The sequence below is a fragment of the Lepidochelys kempii genome, chromosome 23 (genome assembly GCF_965140285.1).
Source record: "Lepidochelys kempii isolate rLepKem1 chromosome 23, rLepKem1.hap1, whole genome shotgun sequence".
Lineage (NCBI taxonomy): Eukaryota > Metazoa > Chordata > Testudines > Cheloniidae > Lepidochelys > Lepidochelys kempii.
Genome location: NC_136402.1, coordinates 18,532,282 through 18,556,466, shown reverse-complemented (window position 1 = coordinate 18,556,466; position 24,185 = coordinate 18,532,282). Strand labels below are relative to the sequence as shown.

Here is a 24,185-nt window from a genome sequence, read left to right as displayed (position 1 = left end):
GGCGTCGGCTCCCACCCGGCCCCAGGGCTGGGCCTGGCTGGCTCGGGGGGATGGGACATGGGGCTTGTGCCCTGCAGCTGACATGGCCGGTCTCTTTTGGCACCTGCGGTGCCCCGCGGCAATTACCCCGTCCACGGGCTCCCCTGAAATGCATCCTGGCCCCCCGTTGCCCCCAGCCCTGTGGTGGGAGAAACCAAACCAGGGAGCTGGGGGCTGGAGGGGAGCCCAGGGGCCGGGTTGCTGCCCCAGGGGTGTGTGCTCTGGGGCTGGAACCCAGGAGTCCGGGCTCCCACCCTTTGCCAGGGAGAGAACCCAGGAGTCCGGGCTCCCTGGCTCCCGATCTAACCACTAGCCACCCCTGCTCTCAAGGGTCCTCCCACTGGGGCTCCGCTCTAGCCAGCCCCCTTGCACTCTATGGTCCCCGCGCTCCGCTCTAGCCCGTCCCCCGCTCTCTATGGTCCGCCCGCTCGCGCTCCGCTCTAGCCTGCCTCTCGCGGTGGGGCCGGAAGCGGAAGTGGAGATGCGGAAGTGGCGGCGGGGCGGGGTCCGGGGGTTGCCGGGCAGTTGCCACCATGGCAGCGGCGGGGGGGGCTGGCAGCGGCGGGGACCAGGCGGCAGCGGGGGGTGAGACCTTGGGCCGGGGGGCTCTGGGGGCAGGCTCCGGGGGGGGCTCTGGGGGCAGGCTCCGGGGGGGGCTCCGGGGGCCGGGGGGGCAGGCTCGGGGGGGGGGCTCTGGGGGCAGGCTCCGGGGGGGGCTCTGGGGGCAGGGGGGGGCAGGCTCCGGGGGGGGCTCTGGGGGCAGGGGGGGGGCAGGCGCCGGGGGGGGCTCTGGGGGCCGGGGGGGGCGGGGGCCGGGGGGGCAGGCTCCGGGGGGGGCTCTGGGGGCAGGGGGGGGCAGGCTCCGGGGGGGGCTCTGGGGGCAGGGGGGGGGCAGGCTCCGGGGGGGGCTCCGGGGGGGCAGGCTCCGGGGGGGGCTCCGGGGGCCGGGGGGGCAGGCTCCGGGGGGGGCTCCGGGGGCAGGCTCCGGGGGGGGCTCTGGGGGCAGGGGGGGGCAGGCTCCGGGGGGGGCTCTGGGGGCAGGGGGGGGGCAGGCGCCGGGGGGGGGCAGGCTCCGGGGGGGGCTCTGGGGGCCGGGGGCTGGTGCGGGGAGCTCCGGGGCTCCAGGGGGGGGAGCTGATGCCAATGGGGGGCTCAGGACTGGGAGGGAAGTGGACATGGGAAGGCGGGGGGGGGGCAGTGGGCAGTGCAGAGGGGATGGGTCACTCCTGGTGATGGGGGGGCAGACACCGGTGTGGGTGGGGGGAGGGGTAGATACCTGGGGGAGTCCCTGGCCTTGCGGGGTGGGGGGAGTTTGTGGGGAAAGGGCTCGTGCTGCCGTGGGGAGATGCCGGGGGCAGGGGGTTGGTGGGGGAGCAGATGATGTGGGGAGGGGGACACACTGAGGAACGGGGCAGGGGAGCAGGGGGAGACGCTGGGAGGGGGAGGGGTGGATGCAGGGGAAGGCGGCGGGGGGGAGCCCTGGGAGGGGCAGACACTACAAAGGGGGGTGGTTGAGACACTGGGACAGCATGGGAGCAGTGGGGTCTGGGAGTGGGGCAGGGGGTGGAGTTGGGAAGACCAGGGAATTGCTGCTGCTGAAGGGGGAGTGTGTGGGGTTGGCCATACACAAAGGGGGGTGTCTGGTGTACAAGGGGGAGCTCTGGCCCCATGATGAGGGGGGTGGGTTGTACAAAGGGGAGACTCCCTGCAGAGAAAGACGGGGTGGGGAATGGGATTTCCTGCTCTTCTCCCCACTCGGAGGCGGGATCCAAGGGCCTTGAGAAGGAGCAGCAGAGTCAGAAGGTGTACTCTGGTAGGATAATAGGTATAGGATGATAGGTAGACTTTTAAGAAGCTGTTGGGGGCGCTGTGTTGCAGGGCGGGGAGCTCGGCAGGGGCCTCTCCCCCAGCAGCCAGCACTGGCCCCAGGGCTGATCTGCGATTCTGTTGGATGACAGATCCCCCCTATGTATCCTTTCCTCAATTGTTGTGCACTGTTATGTGTAGCTGTTCCCCAGCTGCTCCACCCCAGAGGCAGCTGCGTCTCTGTGCTGCGTGAGCCATTTCCGGCATAGCCAGACAGATTTCCCTCTTATGGTAGCCCTAGGCCAGCCTGACCATTCCTTGGATTGGAATGCAGTCAAGGGACGGAAATTCCCCACCCTTTTCTCATGTTTCCTGGTTTGACTCCGGACAGGTGTGTGTTTGCTTAGCCAGGTGCAGCAGGAAGCCAGTTGCTTAGCTGCAACTGGTTCCCTTCAGCTGATGCCAAAATCCCCCCGGGCACCTGAAGTGCTGCCAGTCTGGGTGCCGGTCTTTCATCCAGGGCTCCTGAGTTGAAATTAGCTGCAATCAGTCATGCCGGGAAGCAACATTTAGATCAGATTGTGGGCCCACCTACCCGGTGGTTGTTGACAGTTTCTATTATGGTAGGGTCTACAATCGAACTTCCACTGCACTAGGCGTTTATTGTTTCAATTACAGTTGGGTCACCATGCAGATTTCCATGGTGTTAGGGGCTGCACAGACACAGGGTAGAAAGCCCCGTCGCAGAGCTGAGGTTTTTCATTTCATTGTAACGTCTCTGGCGGCTGAGCGGGGAGCTCATTGGCTGTAAACAGGAGGAGAAAGACTGGGTTCATCGGGATGCTGGAGCTGGGGAAAAAGGCCCCGGGGTGTCTCCAGCCAAGATCGGAACATATGAACGACGAGGGCCTCCTCCGGACTCCTGTGTTCTATTCTGGGCAGCCCGCATCTGAGGGAAAAAAGGGGGCAGAAGAAGGCTGATCAGGGGAGTAGTGAGCCGATCTCGCCATGGGCCTAGTTGGCCTAGCTGAGCTGAAAACACAGGCTGACGGGGGTGGGGTTGAAGCACCAGGGGAAAGAGCTACTGACGCTAAGCAACAACCCTGGCACGAGAAGAAATGGGGACAAACTGGCCAGGCAGTGATTGAGGCTGAAAATAAGTGTTGAACCACCTGAGGGAGAGGGCGAGCTGTCCCTGTGCAGCGTTATGTGCGGCTGTTCCCCAGCTTCCCTGTCCCAGAGGTGGCTGCATCTCAGTGCTGCGAGCCATCCCCCTGCACGTTGTGTGTGGTTGTTTCCCAGCTGTCCCGCCTCAGAGGTGGCTGCATCTCAGCGCCGCGAGCTCCCTGAATGCATCCCGCGTGTGGTGGGGCCAAGAGGGGGAAGTCTGCCTTCTACATGTGCAATGGATCAGTGTGCAAGGGGAGGGGGGGCATGGGATTTTGGCATTGGGGTATTGGCTGGGTGCAGCGTTGCAGGGAAGGAGTGTGTGTGAAAGGCCATGGGGGGTCTGATGGGGAGAGGGGGATGCCAGGCTGGCTGCTCTGGGTCTGACCCGTCCCCATCCCGGCAGGGAACCATCGGTTGAAGTACATCAGCCTGGCGGTGCTGGTGGTCCAGAATGCCTCGCTCATCCTGAGCATCCGCTACGTGCGAACCCTGCCCGGGGAGCGCTTCTTCGCCACCACGGCCGTGGTCATGGCTGAGCTCCTCAAGGGAGCCACCTGCCTGCTGCTCATCTTCCTCCAGAAACGAGGTAGCGGGGACTGGGCTGTGGAGAGTGGGCAGGGGGCTGGGTCGGGGGCGCTCTCCCCTGGCGGGTTGGGGGTGCTGTCCCCTGGCAGGCCGGGCTGGGCACTAGGAGGTGCTGTAGGGCAGGGGGCTGGGTAGGGGGTGCTCTCCCATGGTAGTCCGGGCCGGGTGCTATAGGACAGAGGTTGAGTAGGGGGTGCTCTCCCCTGGCAGTCTGGGCCGGGCTGTGGGGAGTGGGTGGAGGGCTGGGTAGGGGGTCCTCTCCCATGGCAGTCTGGGCCGGGCTGTGGGGAGTGGGTGGAGGGCTGGGTAGGGGGTCCTCTCCCATGGCAGTCCGGGCCGGGTGCTATAGGACAGAGGTTGAGTAGGGGGTGCTCTCCCCTGGCAGGCCGGGCCGGGCTGTGGGGAGTGGGTGGAGGGCTGGGTAGGGGGTCCTCTCCCATGGCAGTCCGGGCCGGGTGCTATAGGACAGAGGTTGAGTAGGGGGTGCTCTCCCCTGGCAGGCCGGGCCGGGCTGTGGGGAGTGGGCAGGAGGCTGGGTAGGGGGCGCTCTCCCCTGGCAGTCTGGGCCGGGCTGTGGGGAGTGGGTGGAGGGCTGGGTAGGGGGCGCTCTCCCCTGGCAGGCCAGGCCGGGCTGTGGGGAGTGGGCGGAGGGCTGGGTCCGGGCGCTCTCCCCTGGTAGGCTGGGCCGGGCGCTGTAGGACAGAGGCTGGGTAGGGGGCGCTCTCCCCGGCAGTCTGGGCTGGCAGGGGCGCCGTGCCGCGCCAGGCAGACCGGTGAGCCGTCCCCGGCACTCTCTCTGCCCTCAGGCAACGTGAAGCAGTTCGCCCTGTTCCTGTACGACGCCGTGGTGCTGCAGTACATGGATACGCTGAAGCTGGCGGTGCCCTCGCTGATCTACACGCTGCAGAACAACCTCCAGTACGTTGCCATCTCCAACCTGCCGGCAGCCACCTTCCAGGTGGGACCCCAGCCCTGATGCCGGGCTTGATGGGTCCGTCGGTGTGACCGGGGGATACCGGGTGGTGGGTCCTATGTGGGACTGGGGGAGGATCTGTGGGTTGGCAGGCAGTCAGGAGGGGATGCCAGCCTGGCCCCCCGCCATTCTGACCTGCCTTCCCGCCGCCCCGCAGGTCACCTACCAGCTGAAGATCCTGACCACGGCCATCTTCTCGGTCCTGATGCTCCGCAAGAGCCTGTCACGCCTGCAGTGGCTGTCGCTGCTCCTGCTCTTCTCCGGCGTGGCCATCGTCCAGGTGGAGCAGGGCCAGGCGGGCGGGCAGAGCTCCCCGGGCACAGCCCGCCAGAGCTACGTGGTTGGGCTGGTCGCCGTGGTGGTCTCCTGCCTCTCCTCGGGCTTCGCCGGCGTCTACTTTGAGAAGATCTTGAAGGGCAGCTCGGCCTCCGTCTGGCTGCGCAATGTGCAGCTGGGCATCTTCGGGACCCTGCTGGGGCTGCTGGGCATGTGGTGGGCCGAGGGGGCAGCCGTGGCCGCCCAAGGCTTCTTCCATGGCTACAGCCCAGTGGTGTGGGGCGTGATCCTCAACCAGGCCTTCGGCGGCCTCCTGGTGGCCGTGGTGGTGAAGTACGCGGACAACATCCTCAAGGGCTTCGCCACCTCGCTCTCCATTGTGGCCTCCACCGTGGCCTCCATGCACCTCTTCGGCTTCCGCCTGCACCCGCCCTTCGTTCTGGGGGCGGGGCTGGTCATCGGGGCCGTCTACATGTACAGTCTGCCCAAGGCTGGGCCGCCCCTGGGCCCCTGCAAGGAGCCCACTACCCCGCTGCCCCTTGGCAAGGAGCACAGCGAGCCGGGCTACCCGCCCAAGTCAGTGCTGGTTGAGTGAGGTCTGCAAGGGGGTGGGTTGGGGGGGTATCTCCTGCACCCCTTCTCTGGGCTGTGAGCCCCTCCATCTCCCTGACCCCCTCCATAGCCTCTCCCTGACCTTAACGCCCACATCTCTCTGCCCCTCCTTCTACCTTGGCTTCCCCCCCAAGTCTCTCTCACTTGACAGCTCTTTGGGGAGAAGCATGTCCCCCTTTTCCACCCCCATCCAATCATTCAACTGCTGCTCCCCCATATAACCTTGTCTCCCCCCCAAGCCAGTCACTTTCCTAGACCCGCCCCATATCTGTCCTCCACCCTGCTCCAGCTCAGACCCTATTCCCCTCTCCTGGGTCAGGATGACTGACACACACCCCCCTTTGGCCCAGGAGAGGCATTTAGGTGCACACTACAGGGGGGAGAGACCTTGATTTTCGTCCCCCCCAAGCCGAGGAGGGTCGGCAAATGGATTGAGCCAGAGAATTATTTTTGTACGATCCCGAAGCAGCCCCGATGGATGGAGCATCAAGACGGGGGGGCGGGAGGGAACCCCCAGGAATGGCTCGGCCGTACCAAGCTGACACGTGGAGGAAGGACTTGCCACCATTCCAAAGGGTGATGGTTCACCCGGGCAGCGTGGGAGTGCTGCCCCCTGGATTCCCCACAGCACTCCCTTTTGCTGAGTACTCTCAAGCCCAGCCCCCCACCATGTTAAATCATGGGGGAGGGACTGGGAGCCAGGACTCCTGGATTCTCTCCCTGGATCTGGGAGGGGAGTGGGATCTAGTGGTTAGAGCAGGGGGAATGGGAGCCAGGACTCCTGGGTTCTATTCCTGGCTTTAGGAGTGGAGTGGGGTCTAGTGGTTAGAGCCAGGGGGCTGGGAGTCAGGACTCGCTGTCTGTAAATTTCAGCTGAGTCCCTCCTCCAGCTCTGTGCCTCAGTTCCCCTGGGTGTTCCAGGACGCTGACCTGCCCTGGCTCCATATTTCTGTAGCTCTTTGGGGCTCGGCTGGGTGGGAGCAAACGGCTGCGACCTGCCATTAATTACTAATCAATATTTCCCTGTCGGGAGGCGGCGTCCCTGGGCAGGCACATCCCGGTGGCAGTGGGAACAGAGGCCGCTGTTGGTACCACACAGCGGGGAGCAGCCGGTGTGAATGTGCATCATCTGCGGGACTCCACTGCAAACCCCTTCCCACCAGCTGCGGGGCTGGCCCCAGTGACTCTATGGAGCAACGGCCACTGGACACGTTGGGGGCTGGCCCATACCTGAGACAATGAGATACATTTTAAGTGTCACTCTACCCTATGCTGCTGTTGAGGGGTGGGGCTGGGAGCCAGGACTCCTGGGTTCTATCCCCTGCTCTGGGATGGGAGTGGGGTCTAGTGGGTTTGAGCGGGGGGGACTGGGAGCCAGGACTCCTGGGTTCAATTCTCAGCCTCATCCCTCTCTCTGCCTCAGTTTCTCTCCCTCCCCCAAAGCCAGGGGGAGTGCTGCTTTGCCAAGGGGCCAGCTGGCTGTGTTTTTCGGGGGGGGGGGCACTCCTGCTGGGGCACTAACACTGAACATAGATGCCGGGTGACACATTTTGTACGGACGGGGGGGTGGTGGTTTTTTTAAACGCCTGTAACCCTGGCGGCCGCTGTCCTGTCTGTGCAGAGCCGCCGCGCAGAATAAAGAGACTGTATTTATTTAGCTGCCGTGCTCGGTGATTGACATGGGGGGGACGTGTATGTGTGTGTGTGGGGGGGGGAGTCCTAGGATTCGTGTTAGTCCAGACCTCTAACCCTACTAACAGCTGGAGAATGGGCCATGTCCCCTCTAGTGGGTGCCGGATCCCACCTAGCTGCAGGGGCAGTTCAGGGGGGCAGGGAATGGGGCATGGGCACCTCCAGGGGGCGCCGGCCAGGTGAGGGGGGCAGGGGGTGGAGCACGGGGCCTGTCCCCTCTAGGGGGTGCCGGCTCCCATCTGCCCCAGGGCAGGGACTGGCTGAGTCAGGGAATGGGGTCCGGGGCCTGTCCCCTCTGGGGGACGCTGGCTCTGCTCCTGCGGGAAGTTTGCCAGGTCTCAGCCCAGTCCTGCTACAGCAGCTTCCCCCAGGCAGGGAAATACCCGGCTCCCGCAGCTGAGATCCCCCCCAGTTCTCCCAGGGCTGGGTGCCAAGTGTGGGGTGGGGGTGACTACAACACTGCCCCCCAGCCAGTCAACCCCCCAACCCCAGCACATAGCCATGTTCAGTAGTGGTATTATCTCCCGCTGGAGCCTCCCCGGAGATTGGGAAGCCTAGACCTCCACAGACCGTGATCAGAGCCGCCCCCTCCCCCAGCTGAGATCTCAGCCCCTCATTGGGCCAGACACTGCCCAGACCCAGAGGGAGAGACATTCCCTACCGCCAACAGTTTCCAGTTGAAATAGACAAAGGTCACGTTGGCAGCAGTGGGGAAACTGAGGCACAGAACAGCCTTTACCAGCAGCACCCAGAGATGGGCTAGGAGGCTGGAGCCCCAGGGAGGGACTGGCTGGCTGGCTATGTGGGGGAGATAGGAAGTGGACATGGGGGCCTGCCCCTCTAGGGAGGGCCACCTTCCATCTGGCCCCAGACGGAGGGGGGGAATGGGGCACAGAGCCCCACTGTCCCTCTTGTACTCTTCGCTACTAGCAATGAAAGTGGGGTGCTGGGGGATAGTTTCTTAATAGCCCTGAGTTCCTACAGCTGGGGGAAGGGGAAGTCATAGGGTGTGGGGGGAGCTGGGGCACTCCAGGGTGCCGCATCAACTACTGGATTGTGGGATGGGGTGGGGAAGGCTGGGAGCCAGGACTCCTGGGTTCTCTCCCCAGCTCTGGGAGGGCAATGGTGTCTAGTGGCTAGAGTGGTGGGGGAGGGCTGGGAGCCAGGTGCAGGGGGTCTACCCTCTTTCTGGGCTCCAGCTCCCCAAGTCCAACCATTCCTTTTTCTCTCTTGCAGGCTGGCGTGTAAGGAGAAGGGATCCTGAGTGAGGCAGTGACTGGGGGGGCATGATGGTCACCTCGTCTCCGAACATCCAGCCCCGTCTTCGGCGAGGGGGCCCCTCTGCCCTGCCCCAGAGGTGGCTGCATCTCGGTGCCGGGTGAGGCAGCCTGGGATCCTGCCAGCATCTTTCAGAAAGAAGAGATGCAGTGGAAGGGTAGGGCTGGGCGCCAAGACTCCTGGGTTCTCTCCCCCGCTCTGGGAGGGGAGTGGGGTCTGATGGGTTAGAGCTGGGGGGGCTGAGAGTTCCACCTCACTGCCATTTCCTGCTTCACCCTGCCTCAGTTTACCCTTGCGTAAAAGGCAGGCAGCCATTCCTAGGTCCCAAAAGGGGATGCGCCCCCTCACAGCGTGGCCAGTCCCCCTCGCTTAAGTCCCCCAGTGCTTGGGGGGGGAAGCGGGGGGGCACCCAGGCATGAACCGCTCAGTATTAATGTCCCCTGGGGCAGCCGTGTGGAACCCCCAGTTTTTATCACTCCCCTTGTGGCCTTTTCTATTTATTATCCAACATGGATTTTGACACTAAGTCACGTGTGTCCTGTCATCTGTGGGGCTGCAAGACTCCTGGGTTCTCTCCCCAGCTGTGGGAGGAGAATGGGGATCTGGTGGTTAGAGCAGGGGGGGCTGGGAGCCAGGACTCCTGGGTTCTCTCCCAGCTCTGGCTCGAGGAACCAGGGAAATACATTTTGTGTGACCCTCACTAGAAATTCAGGGGGTGGGAGAGTTTCAGGTTGTGGAGCAGGAAATCGAGGCAGAGGAAAGGGGGGGTTCCAGCCCCCAACCATGCTTCCCCCCCATGTAGAGCAGAAGACACATCACGGGGAGGTCCCCAACCCCCCCGTGGCTTTGCCAGTCTTTCCCTCCCGCTCCACACACCACCCCATGCAGCAGGCTTGGAAAAACCCGCTCTCTGCCCCCCGGACACCTGGTTTCTCTGGCAGGGGCAACCCATCGCCCCTGCTGGGGGGCGGAAGTACGGCAGCTCGCTGGGGAGAGGAGAGCAGAAGTGGCAGGGAGCGGAGAACCAGCCCTGTCAGCCGGGGAGAGCACCCCCTGCAGGCCGGGCACACACTGCGGTCGGTCCAGCTGCATCTCTCCAGGTTTATTACAGAGGGGGGCGGGGATGTCAGTCCTGTTGCTTGGCGCGGGAGGCCTCGGCATTGGCCCGCAGCACGGCGCCCGGGCTGGGGTACGGGCGCTGCTGGAACAGGGGCCCGGCCGCGGTCGTGTCGGCCCCTGTCTTCGCCTCATTGCGCTTGGGCAGCCCCGTCGACCACGTGCCCCTGCGGGGGGGGTGCGCGCAGGTCAGTGCAACAGCCCCCAGGTAGGCCCCGCCCACTGCAATAGACCCCACCCCTTAGCCCCCCTCTCAGCTCCTCCCCCACAGCCCGCCCCACCATAATAGGCCCCTCCCCCAAACTCCTTCCCCTCTGTAACTCCCTCCCTTGGCCCCTCCCCCACCTGCTACTCCCTCTCCAACCCCCCCCCCCAAGCCACACTGTGGGACTACAGCCCCCCTCCCACCACACCCCCCGGGGGGGGAAGGGGCAGCAAGATCTCACCGTGGGGCGTCCGAGTAGGCGCTGGGGTCCATGGGGTCTAGCTCCTCGTCCTTGCGGCTGCCTGGGGAGGGAAAGGCAGGGGGAGGGAGAGACCCTGCTAAGTTGAGTGCTCCCCCAAAGCCCCGCCCCCCCAAGTCCAGATACAACCCCATCCCCCCAGGAACTAATTCACCCCCTTCCCCTCCTCACTCATCCCTCTTTGCCCCCCATGTCTCTGCTCCCCACCCTGGGCTCAGCCCCACCCTCTCCAGGATGTCGTGGCACCCCCATCCTCCCTGTCCCCCCACGCTGGCAGGGATCCAGCTGCATCCCTCGCCGTCCCGTCCCCCCACGCACTTTTCTTGGTTTTGGGATATGGCGCCAGCTCCTCCCGGCGATGGTAACGCCGCTCCTTCACCTCCTCGCGCTCGGGCTTCTCGTAGGGGCGCTCGGGCTTCTCGTCAGCCTCTGGGGGAGACACACACACACAGCTCCTGAAGGAACCCCGGCGTCCGGGCCCCTCCGCCCTGTCCCACTCTAAGCCCCTGGACCCCATGCCCTGCCCAGAGCTGGGGACAGAAGCCCAGGAGTTCTGAATCCCAGCCCCCTCCCCCCCACTAACCCCACTCCCCTCCCTTTACCTAGGCTGTTTTTCAACTTCTTAGCTGCTTTGGTGATGATGGAGCTGGGGTCGTTGGGAGAGAGCCAGGAGACCAGGTCGTTCTCCATGTTCCAGTAATAGGGAAGACCGCTGGAGGGCAGGGGGAGACAGAGTAGATTCACCTGCTGTTATAGCACGCACGCTGAGATGCAGCCACCTCTGGGGCAGGACAGCTAGGGAACAGCCGCACATAACACCGCCCAGGGATGATCAACCTTACCAGATGGGGTCGAACACTTTATACCAGTTGGGTGGCAAGTTCTCGATTCTGGTGGCTTCGTAATCCACGTGGTCGTCATCGTAATCCTCCGCGATGACCTCCTCCTCGGGCTCTAAGGACAGCATGGGTCAGAGAACCCCCTCCGCGGATCCCTACCCCATGGTGCCCCTTAGCGCCGGGCCCTGCCTGCCATGGGGAGCTCCCCTGGCCCCAGCCCCACGGCATCCCCCCAGCCCCGCTCCCTGCCCCACGGAGCCCCTTAGCGCCGGGCCCTGCCTGCCAGGGAGAGCTCCCCCAGCCCCATGGCATCCCCCCCAGCCCCGCTCCCTGCCCCATGGTGCCCCTTAGCGCCGGGCCCTGCCTGCCATGGGGAGCTCCCCCGGCCCCAGCCCCACGGCATCCCCCCAGCCCCGCTCCCTGCCCCACGGAGCCCCTTAGCGCCGGGCCCTGCCTGCCAGGGAGAGCTCCCCCAGCCCCAGCCCCATGGCATCCCCCCCAGCCCCGCTCCCTGCCCCACGGAGCCCCTTAGCGCCGGGCCCTGCCTGCCAGGGAGAGCTCCCCCAGCCCCAGCCCCACGGCATCCCCCCCAGCCCCGCGCCCGGCCCCACAGAGCCCCTTAGCGCCGGGCCCTGCCTGCCAGGGGGAGCTCCCCCGGCCCCAGCCCCACGGCATCCCCCCCAGCCCCGCTCCCTGCCCCACGGCGCCCCCCCCCAGGGCGCAGGTGTCTCGCCCGCACCGGGCTCCACGTGCTTGAGGAGGCCTCTCTTGGCCAGGCGGGACTGAAGCGCCACCGGCAGCGGCATCTGGAGCGGCCCAACCTGGGGGGAGGGGAAGCGTCAGTTGGGGGGATCCGGGCTCGCCCCCGCCCCGGCCTGTCCCCCCCCGCGCCCCCGCGGAGACCTGCCCCTCCCCCCCGGGCTCCCCCCCGCGCCCCCGGGGAGACCTGCCCCTCTCCCCCGGCCTCCCCCCCCGCGCCCCCGCGGAGACCTGCCCCTCCCCCCCGGGCTCCCCCCCGCGCCCCCGGGGAGACCTGCCCCTCCCCCCCGGCCTCCCCCCCTCCCCCCCGGCCTGTCCCCCCCCGCGGAGACCTGCCCCTCCCCCCCGGCCTGTCCCCCCCGCGCCCCCGGGGAGACCTGCCCCTCCCCCCCGGCCTCCCCCCCCCCGGCCTCCCGGGGAGACCTGCCCCTCCCCCCCGGGCTCCCCCCCGGCCTCCCGGGGAGACCTGCCCCTCCCCCCCGGCCTCCCGGGGACACCTGCCCCTCCCCCCCTCCCTGTCCCCCCCCGCGCCCCCGCGGAGACCTGCCCCTCCCCCCCGGCCTGTCCCCCCCGCGCCCCCGGGGAGACCTGCCCCTCCCCCCCGGCCTGTCCCCCCCCGCGCCCCCGGGGAGACCTGCCCCTCCCCCCCGGGCTCCCCCCCGCCCTCCCGGGGACACCTGCCCCTCCCCCCCTCCCTGTCCCCCCCCGCGCCCCCGCGGAGACCTGCCCCTCCCCCCCGGCCTGTCCCCCCCGCCCTCCCGGGGAGACCTGCCCCTCCCCCCCGGCCTGTCCCCCCCCGCGCCCCCGGGGAGACCTGCCCCTCCCCCCCGGGCTCCCCCCCGCCCTCCCGGGGAGACCTGCCCCTCCCCCCCGGCCTGTCCCCCCCGCGCCCCCGGGGAGACCTGCCCCTCCCCCCCGGGATCCCCCCCGCGCCCCCGGGGAGACCTGCTCCCGCCACGGCCCCTCCCCCACCCGCCTTCTCACAGCCCGGGGGGGGGCTCCCCCCCGGCCCCGGCCCCTCCCCCACCAGTCTCCGTCCGGTCGCTCCACTCCCTAGGCTGCCCCTAGACCCTCCAGCCACACACGTGACACACTCGGGCCAATCAGCGGCCTCGCCTTCCCCTCTCGCTCACCTAAGCCCGCAGCCAACTTGCTCCCGCCGCCCCGCCCATGTGACAGGCTCCGGCCAATGGGAGGGAGAGAGGCGGTGTCGTCACGCTTCTCCTTTTCCGGCTGGCCAATCGGAAGGATAGAGCAGAGGGTCCAGCCTCCGAAGACAACCAATCAGAGTGAAGACCTATTATCACGTGATACCCAGGGGCCGGTGAAAAGGAGCATCGCAGATCACGTGATCGCAGAAGAGCCAATAGAGAGGCGGAATCCCCTCGTCACGTGCTCAGAGGGCCGGAAAAGTGGGATCTCCTCCTCCACGTGACTCCAACTGACCAATCAGAGCTGAGACCCCTCCCGGCGCCTTTTTGTGACGTATGGTGGGACAAACACACGTGATCCCAGCTGCCCAATAAGAGGCCGCGGGGGCTCTCACCCGTTTCGTTAGGGGCGGGACAAGGGGGTGGAGCGGTGTACCACACCCACGTGACCGCGCGGTCGCGGCTTGGAGCTATGGAGGAATATGCCCGGGAGCCCTGGTGAGCGGCCGGGACCGGGGTCAGCCTCCCCCCGCGCGGGGCACTTGGTACCGCCCGGCGGGCGAGCCCACTGGGAGGGGAATTGGTCTCTTCCCCGTGGCAGGGGCCTGAGGGCCGCTACGTTAGGAGAAGGAGGGGGAGGTGACCGGCGGGTCTGGAGGGGAGCCTCCCCCCGCGTGTTTGGTCCCTTGGTAGCTCCCAGCCTATTGGGTGGGCGAGTCCATTGGGGGAGCAGTGGAGGGGGAGGGACCCCTGTCCGCAATGGACTTGCCTATCGCCCCATTGACACCCCTATTCGTGGTCACTTGGTATGTCCCTGGCCTTTGGTGTCTATGGGCGGGCGAGTTCATTGGGGGGAGAAATGGGGGGGCGGCGGAAGAAAAGGGCCTGTTCCCCCGACCTTTCCTCGGCTCCATGGGCTGGGAGATAGGGCGGGTTGGGAAATACCAAGAGCACAAGAATGGAAGGGGTGTTTGTGCCACGTGGTATTGGCCGGGCAGGGCAGGGGGGATTATTATTGTAGGGTCCATTGCGGTGCATGGGGAATTGTTGTTGTAGGGTCTCTTCTCGCTGGTGGCGTGGCGGGGGAGGGGAGGGGATGGGGCGCGTGAGGCGAGGTCGGTGCTGGCTGGGCTGGGCTGGGCGGTGGTTGTAGGGTTGGCCGCGGGAGGGGATTGTTATTGTAGGGTCTCTTCTCTCCGGCTTGCTGCTGGTCCGTGGGCGGAGGAATTATTTACCGTAGGGTCGGCCGTCCCGAGGGGAGGGGGGCTATCCCGGGGTCACTCTCCTGGGGTTGGCAGGGGTCTGTAGGGTTCCCACCCCCGGGCTTGTTGTAGGGTTTCTCCCAGGTTTGTTTGTCAGGTCTCCCAACCTGGCTAACCAGCTCCCTTCTCTTCCGGCAGCCCATGGCGCATCGTGGACGACTGTGGTGGTGCCTTCACCATGGGGATGATCGGTGGGGGGGTCTTCCAGGCCGTCAAGGGCTTCCGGAACGCCCCCGTGGTGAGTCCCACCCTCCGACATCAGCTGGACCCAGGCTCTGGATTCTGTTGATGTGATTCTCTTCTTTCTGGTGGCTCTGGGCCCTCCTGGCTGGGGTGGGCCACACACCTGAGGGGTGGCTCCCTGATCGCTATTGGGGGAGGGGAGAATTGGGGAGCCATGCAGCATCTCACCCCAACTCTTCCTCTGTTGCTTTCCCTCCTAGGGCGTCCGACACCGATTCAAAGGGAGCGTCAGTGCCATCCGCATCAGAGCGCCGCAGATTGGAGGTGAGGGGGGATGTTGTGTGGGGGAGGCGTGGGGAGCCTGGGTCAGGGGGATCCCAGCAGCCGGGGAGGGGACCGAGGTGTATCTAATCGCCACTCCCTCCTTTCCCCAGGTAGCTTTGCTGTCTGGGGGGGCCTTTTCTCCACCATTGACTGCGGCCTGGTGAAGATGAGGGGAAAGGAAGATCCCTGGAACTCAATCACCAGTGGGGCCCTCACAGGGGCCGTGCTCGCCTCCCGCAGTGAGTGTCCTGGTGTCCTGTGCAGCGCCCCTGCTGGTGGCCCCCCGGTCCGATTTCTCCCTGCCCCCCCCCCCCCCCCCCCGCTGCTTGGCCCTGACTGCCAGGGGAGAGCGGCCCCCTGCCAGGCGCCCCTATCTCTTTTTAATACATCTCTTCTTTTTCCCAGGTGGCCCGTTGGCCATGGTCGGCTCAGCCATGATGGGAGGGATTTTACTAGCCTTGATAGAAGGAGTCGGGATCTTACTCACCAGATATACGGCACAGCAATTCCAGAACTGTAAGGATTGGCTGGGCTAGCAGGGGCTGTGGGTCAGGAGTGTGGCGCATCGGCAGACCTGGGGCGAGCCCAGGGCTGGGCTGGCAGGGGGCTGCGGGTTGGGAGGGAGGAGCACTGTGAGGGGCAAGGCTGGGCGAGCAGGGGGCTGCAGGCTGGGAGTGCGGAGCGCTGGGGGGGGCTGAGCTAGCAGGGACTGCAGATCACAGTGAAGGAGCTCCAGCCTTGGCGGCTGTATTTCAGCACTGGTCAGGCTGTCCCTGTGTGGGGCTGTTCCCAAGCTGCCCCACCCAGAGGTGGCTGCATCTCTGCCTTCTCACTAATAGTTTTGTTTTCCCCCCCACCAGCTAACCCTTTCGGTGAAGACCCCAGTCAGCTGCCCCTGAAGGACAGCCCAGCGCCTCCAGGATACCCGGGCTACGGACAATATCAATGAAGCTCTTTGTACTTGGGGGTCCCCTCTATTTTGGGGGGTGGGAGCTGCAGCTAGTTCGCCCCTCCCCCTTGCTGGTGCTCAGGATGTGATTCCAGCAACTTGTCCCTCCAGTTCTCGGATTCTCCCCCAGGAGGCAATGCTGAATGGGCTTGTGGAGGGGAGAGGGGTTTGCTGGGAGCCCCTCTAAATTTGCATATTTGGGGGGGAGCTTGGCGTGGGGGCTGGGGATTATGGGGCAGGGGATTGTTCTGTATTTCCTTGCTACTACAGTATACACTGGGGGGTTGGCATCTGCTCTCAGTGGGGAGCCTCCTTTTTGGAGCTTCCCCCCCGCATTCTGTTTGGAAGTGCTCCTATTTCCAGCTTAAAAATAGAGTTCAATACATGCCTGAAAGGGCACGAGGTGGCTGTATCACCCTGTTTAGCTGGGGTGAAACTTAGGGGGGCTGCAGGGTTATAGATGATGGGGTGCTCCCAGCCTTGCACTGGGGGTGCGTATCTTATGGCAGCCCCCCGAACCTTGTAGTGACATGGAGCCTCAGTGTTAGAGGTTTCCCGGCATCCCTGCTCCTGAGATGGGGGGCTGGGGAGAGGCATCTCTTGGAATGAAGCTACGTGGGTCTCTTGAAATAAATATGACCTAAAACAGTATACCCTTGGGCTGTCCTGCCTTTTCTCCCCCCCCGCCCCCTCCAAGGGGTGTGATCTCCATTTTCATAACCAGTGAATTCTGATGTCCCCCCCAATCCAGCTGTGAAACACCACCTTGGTGTGTATCCCCAACCTGTCCCAATTAAGGTTCTATCCCCCTGCTGTCAGCCCTCCCCCCCCCCCCCCCCAAGTCCCAGTTCTGAGCCCACTTTCACCTCTTTTAGATTGTTTGTATTTAAAGATGTTTTTAAAGGTGTCAGATTTCTTTTTTTTTTTCCAGGTACAAAATAGAGAAAGTGATTTGCTGGTGTGTCAGAGTGTTTAATGATCTGCCTGCCAGTGGGGGGTGCTGTGATGCAGGGATGGGAATGGAGTTTGGTGGGTGGAGCAGGCAGGGCTGGGAGCCAGGACTCCTGGGTTCTCTTCTGGTTCTGGGAGGGGAGTGGGGTCTAGTGATTGTAGTGCAGCAGTGGGGGGACCCTGTTTGTCTTCCATCAGCTTCGGTTCTCTGGTTAAATGAACAGAGAATCCCCCTCTTGGGGAGCAGTACAGGGGAGCTGAACCAGATGGCTGATCATTCCATCCAGCACTGAGGAGAGTATGAGATTGGACCTCAGCTCTCCCAACAGAGGGCAGCATGGCCAGAGCGAGAGAGCCTCCCCCTGCCTGTCACAGACCTATTCAGACACTCCCTGCTTTTCAGTGTTTGCACTCTGATCAGACAAAATGCCCCCTTGCAGAGAGAGGGAAACCGAGGCATAGGAAGAGGTGTGTCTGGCACAGAACCAAGGGCTGAATTGCAGAAGCCTGACTTGCCATCCCGGAGGTTAACCTCTGCTCCTGCCTTGTACCGTCAGCACCCAACTACACTCACTCCCTTCCGCTCTCATGGTCCCCCTGCAAATTCATCTCCACGTGTGCCTGGGCTTAAGGAGCTTGAGATGCCTTTCTTGGGGCATCTCCTGCTGAGCCCCCAGGGCTGATTCATTTCAAAATCCTCTGAGCGGTCCTAAGCAGCCGTGGGCCGCAGCCTATGGGTTGCGGGGGGGGTACTGAAGGGTCACAGAGACACCCCAAACAGTAGCAACTGCTCTTTCAGCACCTCTGTCCCCACTCTTCTCAGAGATGGGCTCGGAACCCAGGAGTCCGGGCTCCTAGCCCCACCTGCTCTAACCCACTAGACCCTACTCCCCTCCCAGAAGTGGGGAAAGAACCCAGGGGTCCTGGCTCCCAGCCCCCGCTGCTCTAACCACCGGAGCCGAGGAGAGAGCCCAGGAGAACCTGCTCCAACCACTAGCTCCTGTCAAGGCAGGCAGGGATGCTTTGGGGCAGAAGAGCCCCCCGCTCCTGTGCCCTCTGAGGCGGGGAATGGGCCCCCCCAGAAGGGCTGATCTCCCAGGCAGACACATGGCAGGGGCGGGGGGTGCAGAGCCCCTGGCAGCGGGGCAGTGGCAAGGAGTCTGCACACCAAAAGCCTGGGGGTGGGGTGCAGTGGAGGAGACTGGGACCCTTGGGGGCAGGGAGGTTAGGGAAGGGGGGGAACCCACCAGTGGGCACCAAACGGGGCAGTGGATTTGGGCATTTTAAAGCCAGGGGGTGGGGCTGGGGGCTGGCAGCCAGGACTCCTGGGTTCTGCGCATGGGGGCTCCAGGGGCTGAGGAGCTCCCCTGTTAGGGGGCTTCTGGGGGCAGAGCCAGGCACTAGATGGACGTGGGGGATGGGTCAGAGAATCCCAACCCCCTAGCGCCGGGGAGGGAACCCAGGAGTCCGGGCTCCCAGCTCCTTGTCATGTGACTGGGTCCATGCCGGCTTCGGGCAGTTCCGGGTGCGTTGCTAGGCAACTGGGCCCCGGTTGCCAGGGCGCCCGCCAGGTACTGGGGCTGTGGGGGGAGAGCGCGGCGCGGTGCATTGTGGGAAGGGGAGCTCCCCCTCTACTGGGGTGCCTCAGGAATTGGGGGTAGCCAGGGAGGGAGCAGTGCATTGTGGGAAGGGGCGGTCCTATGGGGCAAGAAAGCAGTGCATTATGACACAGCGTACCCCCCAGTATCCCACAATGCACTGCGGTGTCCCAGAAATGGGGGGCCACAACTTGAGAGGGAGCAGTGCATCATGGGAAGGGAAAGCCCCCCCCCAGTATCCCACAATGTACTGCAGGTGCCCCAGAAATTGGGGAGGGGGTTGCCTGGAGCAGTGCATTGTGGGAAGGGAAAGGGGGTCCCCCCCACAGATATGGGGTGAGGAAGCAGTGGGTTATGAAATAGGACACCCCCTGATATCCCACAATACACTGTGGGTGCCTTAGTAATGGGGGTATGGCCTGAGACAGGCAGCAGTGCATTGTGGGATGAGGCTCCCCCAATAACCCACAGTGCACTGCGGGTACCCAGCATTGGGGTTCCCTCAGTATATGGGGCGAGGACCAGGGCATTATGGGACAGAGCAAACCTCCCCCCCCCCCACATACCCTTGGTATGCAACAATGCCGAGTGCCCCTTTCAGGGGTGGGGGGCCCCTAATAGTGTGTAAATTCCTCTCCCCCACAGGTCCCAGTGCAAACCAGTCAGCCCAGCATGGATCAGTACAGCATCCTGGGCAGGATCGGGGAAGGCGCCCACGGCATCGTCTTCAAAGCCAAGAACATAGAGGTGAGAATGTCCCCCCTCAATCTGATCCCCAGAGCCAGGGCTGGGGGCAGGCTGCCAGGGTTCTCTCCCTGGCTCTGGGAGGGGGAGCTGGGACGCCTGCGTTCTCTTCCCGGCTCTGGGAGGGGGGAGTGGGATCTAGTGGTTGGGGCAGGGGGGATGGCGGGAGCTCGGACTCTTGGGTTCTATTCTCACTGCTTCCCTGCTCCACAGTCGGGGGAGACTGTGGCGCTGAAGAAGGTCGCTCTGCGGAGACTGGAGGACGGGATCCCGAACCAGGCGCTGCGGGAGATCAAAGCACTACAGGAGATTGAGGAGAATCAGCATGTGAGTGGGGGGCAAGGAGCCAGGGCTCCTGGGGTTCTCTCCTTGGCTCTGGGAGGGGACTGGGGTTTACTGGGGTCTGGGCTAGGTGACCTCTTGGGGTCCCTTCCAGCCCTACAGCACTGGGGTTCTGTGATGGCAAAGCCACTGGGTTGGGGGTCAGAAATAGAAACCCCAGGGTCTGTTTCTCCGCATCCCCTTCCACTACCCGGCCTGCAGCTACCCTATCCTCCTGTCTCTGGGTTGCTGCCTTCGTTCGTTTTTTCTTGTTCCCCTGTTTCTTTTTTCCTTTCTCTGTATTCTTTCTTTCATTTTCTCTACTCCTTTTTTTTGTCTTTTTCTCTTTTCGTTCATTCGCTTCTAGAGCTGGGCAAAACAAAATCAACAAAGAGTGAAACTGCCCCAAAATGCAGTTTTCAAGGCACCAAAACTGTTTGAAAATTCAAGTTTCCATCAACCCCCCCAAAAAACACTGTGGGGTGGGGGGAGAGAACCATCAAAAGGTTTTATTGTGACCCAGATGAAATTTAGTCAGGTTTCTTTGTTTGTTTTGTTTGTTTCCTCAAGAAAAACTGCAAAAATTCAGTTTGAAATTAACCAAGTTTTCTCCCAAGATCGATCGATCTATAGATCTATCTATCTTTTCTCTGTATTATATTCCCTTTCTTTCCTTTTCATCCTCTGTTTGTTTTTTCATTCATTCCTTTCTCTGGATCTCTTTTTCTTTCTCTTTTCTTGTTTCACTCTTTTCTGTATATTATATTCCCTTTCTCAGTCTTTGTTTTTCATCCCTCATTTTTTTTCTCTTTGGTTCATTCTTTTCTCTGCATTTTCTTTCTATTTTTCTTTCTTCTATATTACGTTTTCTTTCTTTCTTTCTTGTTGCTGAGAGATAGTTGGTAATTTAAGATGCCAAGAAAGCAGAAAAAGTGAGGTGTGGATGGGTGTCCACCTATCTATCTGGACTGAACTGGTTAGAGGCAGCAGACACTGGGATGGGTGGGCCCACGGCTTGGACCAAAGGCGGGATACTGGGGTCGATGTGCCCATGGCTGAGACCTGGCATGGCCGGGACATCAGGCTAGCTGGGCTCACAGCTCTGTCCGTCTTCCCCATCGCAGGTGGTGAAGCTGAAGGCCGTGTTCCCCCATGGCGCAGGCTTCGTGCTGGTATTCGAGTACATGCTGTCGGACCTGGCCGAGGTGATCCGCAACGCCCAGCAGCCCCTCACGCAGGCCCAGGTGAAAGGCTACATGCTCATGCTGCTGCAGGGGGTGGCCTTCTGCCACGCCAATAATATCATGCACCGGGTGAGTCCAACCCCTCACCCCCCAGCTCCCCCTGTTCTAACCACCAGGCCCCACTCCCATCCCCGAGCCAGGGAGAGAACCCAGGAGTCCTGGCTCCCAGACCCCCCTGCTCTAACTCATAGCCCACACTCCCCTCCCAGAGCCGGGAAGAGAACCCAGGAATCCTGGCTCCCAGCCCCCCACTGCTCTAACCACTAGACATCACTCCCCTCCCCGAGCAGGGGAGGGAACCCGGGAGTCCTGACTCTCATCCCCCCTCCTGTAACCCACTCATTGTTCCCAGCAGGATCTGAAACCAGCCAATTTACTCATCAGCTCTGCGGGGCAGCTGAAGATTGCAGATTTTGGCCTCGCCAGGGTGTTCTCCAGTGACACAGTCCGGCTCTACAGCCACCAGGTGGCCACCAGGTGAGTGGGAGTGTCCGGGCTGGGAGCTAGGACTCCTGGGTTCTCTCCCTGGCTCTGGGAGGGGAGAGGGGTCTCGTGGGTTAGAGCGGGAGAGGCTAGTGGCTGGTATGGAGGTGTGTAACCATCTCTCTGTCTCCCCATTAGGTGGTACCGCGCCCCGGAGCTCCTGTATGGCGCCCGGAAGTATGACGAAGGCGTGGATTTGTGGTGAGCTCCCCGGCCCCTCATTTATTAGAAGCCCCCATTCCAGTCTCCCCTCCATGCTTGAGCCCCCCTGTGGCTGGACAGCCCTTTTTTAGTGTGAATCCCCACCCCCTGCTGATGTGGGGGTCAGGAACACAGAGATCTCTGCTGGAGTTGGATTCGATTGCATACTTAATTAAGGGACATGGTGTCACGGAGTCCCTGGGCGATGCTCTGGAACTGCTCCCCATGAAGCCAGTCAGGACTCTGGGGTAGTCGCCTTTCTGTGAGCAGCCTGTCTTCAGGACACACAGCTCACACAGCTTCCACCTTCCTGGGTCTGACCTCGGAGCATTCAGCATCCTCTGCCCCTCCGTGCACTTCCCCCCAGCGAGTCCACTCAGGTGGGGCTCCTGGGGAAGCCAGAGGGTCCTGCACCCCAACTCCGCAGTCAGACGTGACTCTCAGCCAGCCAGTAAAACAGAAGGTTTATTAGACGATAGGAACATGGTCTAAAACAGAGCTTGTAGGTGCAGAGAACGGGACCCCTCAGCTGGGTCCATTTTGGGGGGCAGTGAGCCAGACAACCACGTCTGCACTTCACTCCATGTCCCAGCCAGCCCCAAACTGAAACTCCCTCCAGCCCCTCCTCCTCTGGGCTTTGTTCCTTTCCCGGGCCAGGTGGTCACCTGATTCCTTTGTTCTCTAACCCTTTAGCTCTCACCTCCCAGGGGGGAAGGGCCCAGGCCATCAGTGGCCAGGAAACAGGGTGTCGGCCATTCTCTGTGTCCAGACTCCTGCACACACCTGCCCTCTAGGGCTCTGCAATGATCATACACCCTTACCCCACCACCTAGATACTTAAGAACTGCCTAGGGGAAACTGAGGCACCCCCATACTATTCAGAGGAAACATTAAGAAGAGTCCCACTTCGTCACACATGGCCAAGGGGCCCTCCCTCCTTAATCCAGCTGTAGCCATGCCCTGTTTGCTCTGCCCCCTGGCCACTCTCCCCCCACATAATCACACCGCCCAACCATCTTTAAAGGGAGCCAGACCACAGAGCGGGGCCCTTGAGGGGGTCTCAGCCCCCACACAGCCCTCTGTGTATGGGGGAGTCTCCTTCCCACACCCCCCAGCGGAGACGTGACAGGGCGGTTCGCACTTCTGCGAGCAACCGGCTCAGGCTTTCTGCAGACTCAGGCAGTGCCCCTATATCCGTTACACTCAGGCAGTTCGCACTTCTGCGAGCAGTCGGCTCTTTGGGCGGGTGTCACGTTTTGACACTTCTCTCCTCAGACAGGAGTCCCAGGAACTCCTGTTGTTTTTTTTTATCCTGAAGGCCCAGAGTCTCTCATGTGGGGTGCAGGGGCCATGTCTGAGCCCTAAATGATCTCCCCCACCCACTCTGCGGCACAGCGGTAACTGGGGATGGTGAGGGTTGCCCTGGGGACCCTGGGGGACAGGGTTCAGTCAACCCTGGGGTTCCATAGCCACCCCCAACCCCTGGCGTGCTCCCCCTTTTCTGTGTCTGCTCCAGGGCTGTGGGCTGCATTTTTGCCGAACTGCTGAACAATTCGCCCCTCTTTCCTGGGGAGAACGACATCGAACAGCTCTGCTGCGTGCTCCGGGTGCTGGGCACCCCCAGCCAGCGCGTCTGGCCGGTGAGTGGCGGGGGGGGTCTCCCCCCGGCTCTGGGGGCTGGTGGTTAAAGCAGTGGGGGCTGGGACTCCAGGACTCCTGGGTTTTCTAACCACCAGTCTCCCATGGCAGGAGATCACGGAGCTGCCTGACTACAACAAGATCTCGTTCAAAGACAACCCGCCCATCCCGCTGGAGGAGGTGCTGCCTGACGCCCCCCCACAGGCCCTGCAGCTCCTCAAGCGCTTCCTGGTCTACCCTTCCCGGGAGCGCGTGAGGGCAGCCCAGGTAAGGGAGCCCCACTCCTCTCCCGGAGCCTGGAGAGAACCCAGGAGTCCTGGCTCCCAGCCCTTTTCCCCCCTTGCTCCAACCCACTGCACCCCACTCCCCTCCATCACTAATCTCCCCTGGCATTCAGAGCTGGGTGCTAGGGGGTGCCGAGGGGTGGGAGCCAGGCAGGGGGCTCAGCAGGGGGCGCTCTGCTAGAGTTGGGGAGTGCAATACCTCAAGCTGCCACCAGAGGACGACCCAGACTCTGTCATTAGTCAGCTGTGCCGCTGGGGCAGGGGTGTTACCAGGTTAACCCTTTCTTCCCCCCCCAGGCATTGCTGCATCCCTATTTCTTCACCCCCCCGCTGCCTGCCCACCACTCGGAGCTCCCTGTTCCCCAGCGTGGGGCCAGGAAGGCCCGGCAGGGACCCCCGCATCAGCGTGACTTCCACATCGAGCGGCCCGTGGAGGAGTCTGTGGTGGACCCTGAATGGGTGGCCCCTTATGTGATGCAAGGGTGAAGATGGGACATGGGGCCTGTCCCCTCTAGGGGGCGCTGGCTCTGAATCAGCCCTGTGGAGGGTGAAGATTGGCCCCAGATCCCTATATAGTCCCTGTAATAGGGACCCCCAGTCTGTCTGTCCCCCCAGCATCTCCCTCTCTGGTTCCTGGTGCTCTCTGGACTCTGTGGTGACACTGAGTTTTGTAATTAAATGGCTTTTGTTTACTGTGAACTGATTCCTGGCCCCTTTCCTGGAAATGCCCTGCCCCCTGGTCTGGTTCTGTGTGTAGAGCCAGGACTCCTAGGTTCTCTCCCCAGCTCTGAGAGGGGAAGGGGGGCTAGTGAGTTAAAGCAGGGGGGCTGGGAGCCAGGACTCCTGGGTTCTCTCCCTGGCTCTGGGAGGGGAGTGGGGTCCGGTAGTTAGAGCTGGGGGGCTGGGAGCCAGGACTCCTGGGTTCTCTCCTGAGCTCTGGGATGGGAGGGGGGCTAGTGGTTAGAGCAGGGGGAGCTGGAAGTCAGGACAACTGGGTTCAGTCTCCGGCTCTGCCTTGCTCCCCCGTTCTCCCGGCAGTGACAGGCGGGTGACAGCCGTCCAGCCTGAGCCGGGAGATAGCGTTATCTCTGTCGCCACGTGCCCGCCTCTGGGCTGTGCTACCATTGCTGGGGGGTGGAGGGAACAGGGTTGGCTGGCCACGGAGCCCTCACTTTCCTCCCCTGCTCTGGCCTTGTCTCCCTCCGTTCCTGCTCTCTAGGCCTGTCCTGCTCTCGCGCGCTTT

General features: G+C 63.2%; 4 protein-coding genes across 14 annotated transcripts; 3 read left to right on the top strand and 1 right to left on the bottom strand.

The window, feature by feature from the left end:
- Positions 1–572: 572 nt before the first annotated feature.
- On the top strand, positions 573–9,463 carry SLC35A2 (solute carrier family 35 member A2). Of its 5 annotated transcripts, none has more exons than XM_078850256.1 (6): positions 573–624; positions 3,419–3,601; positions 4,407–4,558; positions 4,731–5,425; positions 8,390–8,588; positions 9,373–9,457. In XM_078850256.1, exons 1-5 carry the CDS (start codon positions 573–575, stop codon positions 8,415–8,417), a joined length of 1,110 nt encoding a protein of 369 aa, XP_078706382.1. In that variant the 3' UTR covers positions 8,418–8,588; positions 9,373–9,457. The 5 variants fall into 5 exon arrangements, with proteins under 5 accessions (XP_078706382.1, XP_078706380.1, XP_078706378.1 ...); XM_078850254.1 differs by lacking the exon at positions 573–624 and adding an exon at positions 1,703–1,864 and having other exon boundaries at positions 4,731–5,445; positions 9,373–9,463; XM_078850252.1 differs by lacking the exon at positions 573–624 and adding an exon at positions 1,703–1,864 and having other exon boundaries at positions 9,373–9,460.
- Positions 9,464–9,512: 49 nt separating this feature from the next.
- PQBP1 (polyglutamine binding protein 1) lies at positions 9,513–12,837 on the bottom strand. 2 transcript variants are annotated; one of them, XM_078850268.1, is made up of 7 exons: positions 12,743–12,837; positions 11,590–11,671; positions 10,854–10,965; positions 10,614–10,723; positions 10,330–10,440; positions 9,994–10,054; positions 9,513–9,714 (listed from the first exon to the last, which is right to left on the bottom strand). In XM_078850268.1, the coding sequence occupies exons 2-7, from the start codon at positions 11,654–11,656 to the stop codon at positions 9,558–9,560; spliced, it is 618 nt and encodes a 205-aa protein (XP_078706394.1). In that variant the 5' UTR covers positions 11,657–11,671; positions 12,743–12,837; the 3' UTR covers positions 9,513–9,557. The 2 variants fall into 2 exon arrangements, with proteins under 2 accessions (XP_078706394.1, XP_078706393.1); XM_078850267.1 differs by lacking the exon at positions 12,743–12,837 and adding an exon at positions 12,637–12,719.
- Positions 12,838–13,150: 313 nt separating this feature from the next.
- TIMM17B (translocase of inner mitochondrial membrane 17B) lies at positions 13,151–16,434 on the top strand. Of its 4 annotated transcripts, none has more exons than XM_078850272.1 (6): positions 13,151–13,258; positions 14,161–14,260; positions 14,466–14,529; positions 14,640–14,768; positions 14,935–15,045; positions 15,390–16,434. In XM_078850272.1, the coding sequence occupies exons 1-6, from the start codon at positions 13,233–13,235 to the stop codon at positions 15,476–15,478; spliced, it is 519 nt and encodes a 172-aa protein (XP_078706398.1). In that variant the 5' UTR covers positions 13,151–13,232; the 3' UTR covers positions 15,479–16,434. The 4 variants fall into 4 exon arrangements, with proteins under 4 accessions (XP_078706398.1, XP_078706397.1, XP_078706396.1 ...); XM_078850271.1 differs by having other exon boundaries at positions 13,228–13,277; XM_078850270.1 differs by lacking the exon at positions 13,151–13,258 and adding an exon at positions 13,505–13,566.
- Positions 16,359–23,641, top strand: CDK20 (cyclin dependent kinase 20). Of its 3 annotated transcripts, none has more exons than XM_078850260.1 (9): positions 16,359–16,436; positions 18,673–18,774; positions 18,985–19,098; positions 20,217–20,405; positions 20,692–20,813; positions 20,958–21,020; positions 22,537–22,660; positions 22,770–22,925; positions 23,240–23,641. In XM_078850260.1, exons 1-9 carry the CDS (start codon positions 16,371–16,373, stop codon positions 23,426–23,428), a joined length of 1,125 nt encoding a protein of 374 aa, XP_078706386.1. In that variant the 5' UTR covers positions 16,359–16,370; the 3' UTR covers positions 23,429–23,641. The 3 variants fall into 3 exon arrangements, with proteins under 3 accessions (XP_078706386.1, XP_078706387.1, XP_078706385.1); XM_078850261.1 differs by lacking the exon at positions 16,359–16,436 and adding an exon at positions 16,526–17,437; XM_078850259.1 differs by lacking the exon at positions 16,359–16,436 and adding an exon at positions 17,718–18,000.
- The last annotated feature ends 544 nt before the right edge of the window (positions 23,642–24,185 follow it).

What these genes read in the sequence shown, in the direction of transcription:
- PQBP1 (XM_078850268.1), bottom strand. Translation starts at nt 11,656, where the DNA reads ATGCCGCTGCCGGTGGCGCTTCAGTCCCGCCTGGCCAAGAGAGGCCTC. An exon ending in ATATCCCAAAACCAAGAAAA is followed by an intron (nt 10,055 to 10,329) that starts GTGCGTGGGGGG and finishes TTCCCTCCCCAG; the next exon opens with GCAGCCGCAAGGACGAGGAG. An exon ending in GCCTACTCGGACGCCCCACG is followed by an intron (nt 9,715 to 9,993) that starts GTGAGATCTTGC and finishes CCCCCCCCGCAG; the next exon opens with GGGCACGTGGTCGACGGGGC.
- CDK20 (XM_078850259.1), top strand. Translation starts at nt 17,932, where the DNA reads ATGCCGGCTTCGGGCAGTTCCGGGTGCGTTGCTAGGCAACTGGGCCCC. An exon ending in AGATTGAGGAGAATCAGCAT is followed by an intron (nt 19,099 to 20,216) that starts GTGAGTGGGGGG and finishes TCCCCATCGCAG; the next exon opens with GTGGTGAAGCTGAAGGCCGT. An exon ending in AGCGCGTGAGGGCAGCCCAG is followed by an intron (nt 22,926 to 23,239) that starts GTAAGGGAGCCC and finishes TTCCCCCCCCAG; the next exon opens with GCATTGCTGCATCCCTATTT.
- TIMM17B (XM_078850269.1), top strand. Translation starts at nt 13,673, where the DNA reads ATGGGCTGGGAGATAGGGCGGGTTGGGAAATACCAAGAGCACAAGAAT. An exon ending in AGGGGTGTTTGTGCCACGTG is followed by an intron (nt 13,744 to 14,160) that starts GTATTGGCCGGG and finishes CTCTTCCGGCAG; the next exon opens with CCCATGGCGCATCGTGGACG. An exon ending in GGCCGTGCTCGCCTCCCGCA is followed by an intron (nt 14,769 to 14,934) that starts GTGAGTGTCCTG and finishes TCTTTTTCCCAG; the next exon opens with GTGGCCCGTTGGCCATGGTC.
- SLC35A2 (XM_078850252.1), top strand. Translation starts at nt 1,708, where the DNA reads ATGATGAGGGGGGTGGGTTGTACAAAGGGGAGACTCCCTGCAGAGAAA. An exon ending in GTACTCTGGTAGGATAATAG is followed by an intron (nt 1,865 to 3,418) that starts GTATAGGATGAT and finishes CCATCCCGGCAG; the next exon opens with GGAACCATCGGTTGAAGTAC. An exon ending in CATCTTCCTCCAGAAACGAG is followed by an intron (nt 3,602 to 4,406) that starts GTAGCGGGGACT and finishes CTCTGCCCTCAG; the next exon opens with GCAACGTGAAGCAGTTCGCC.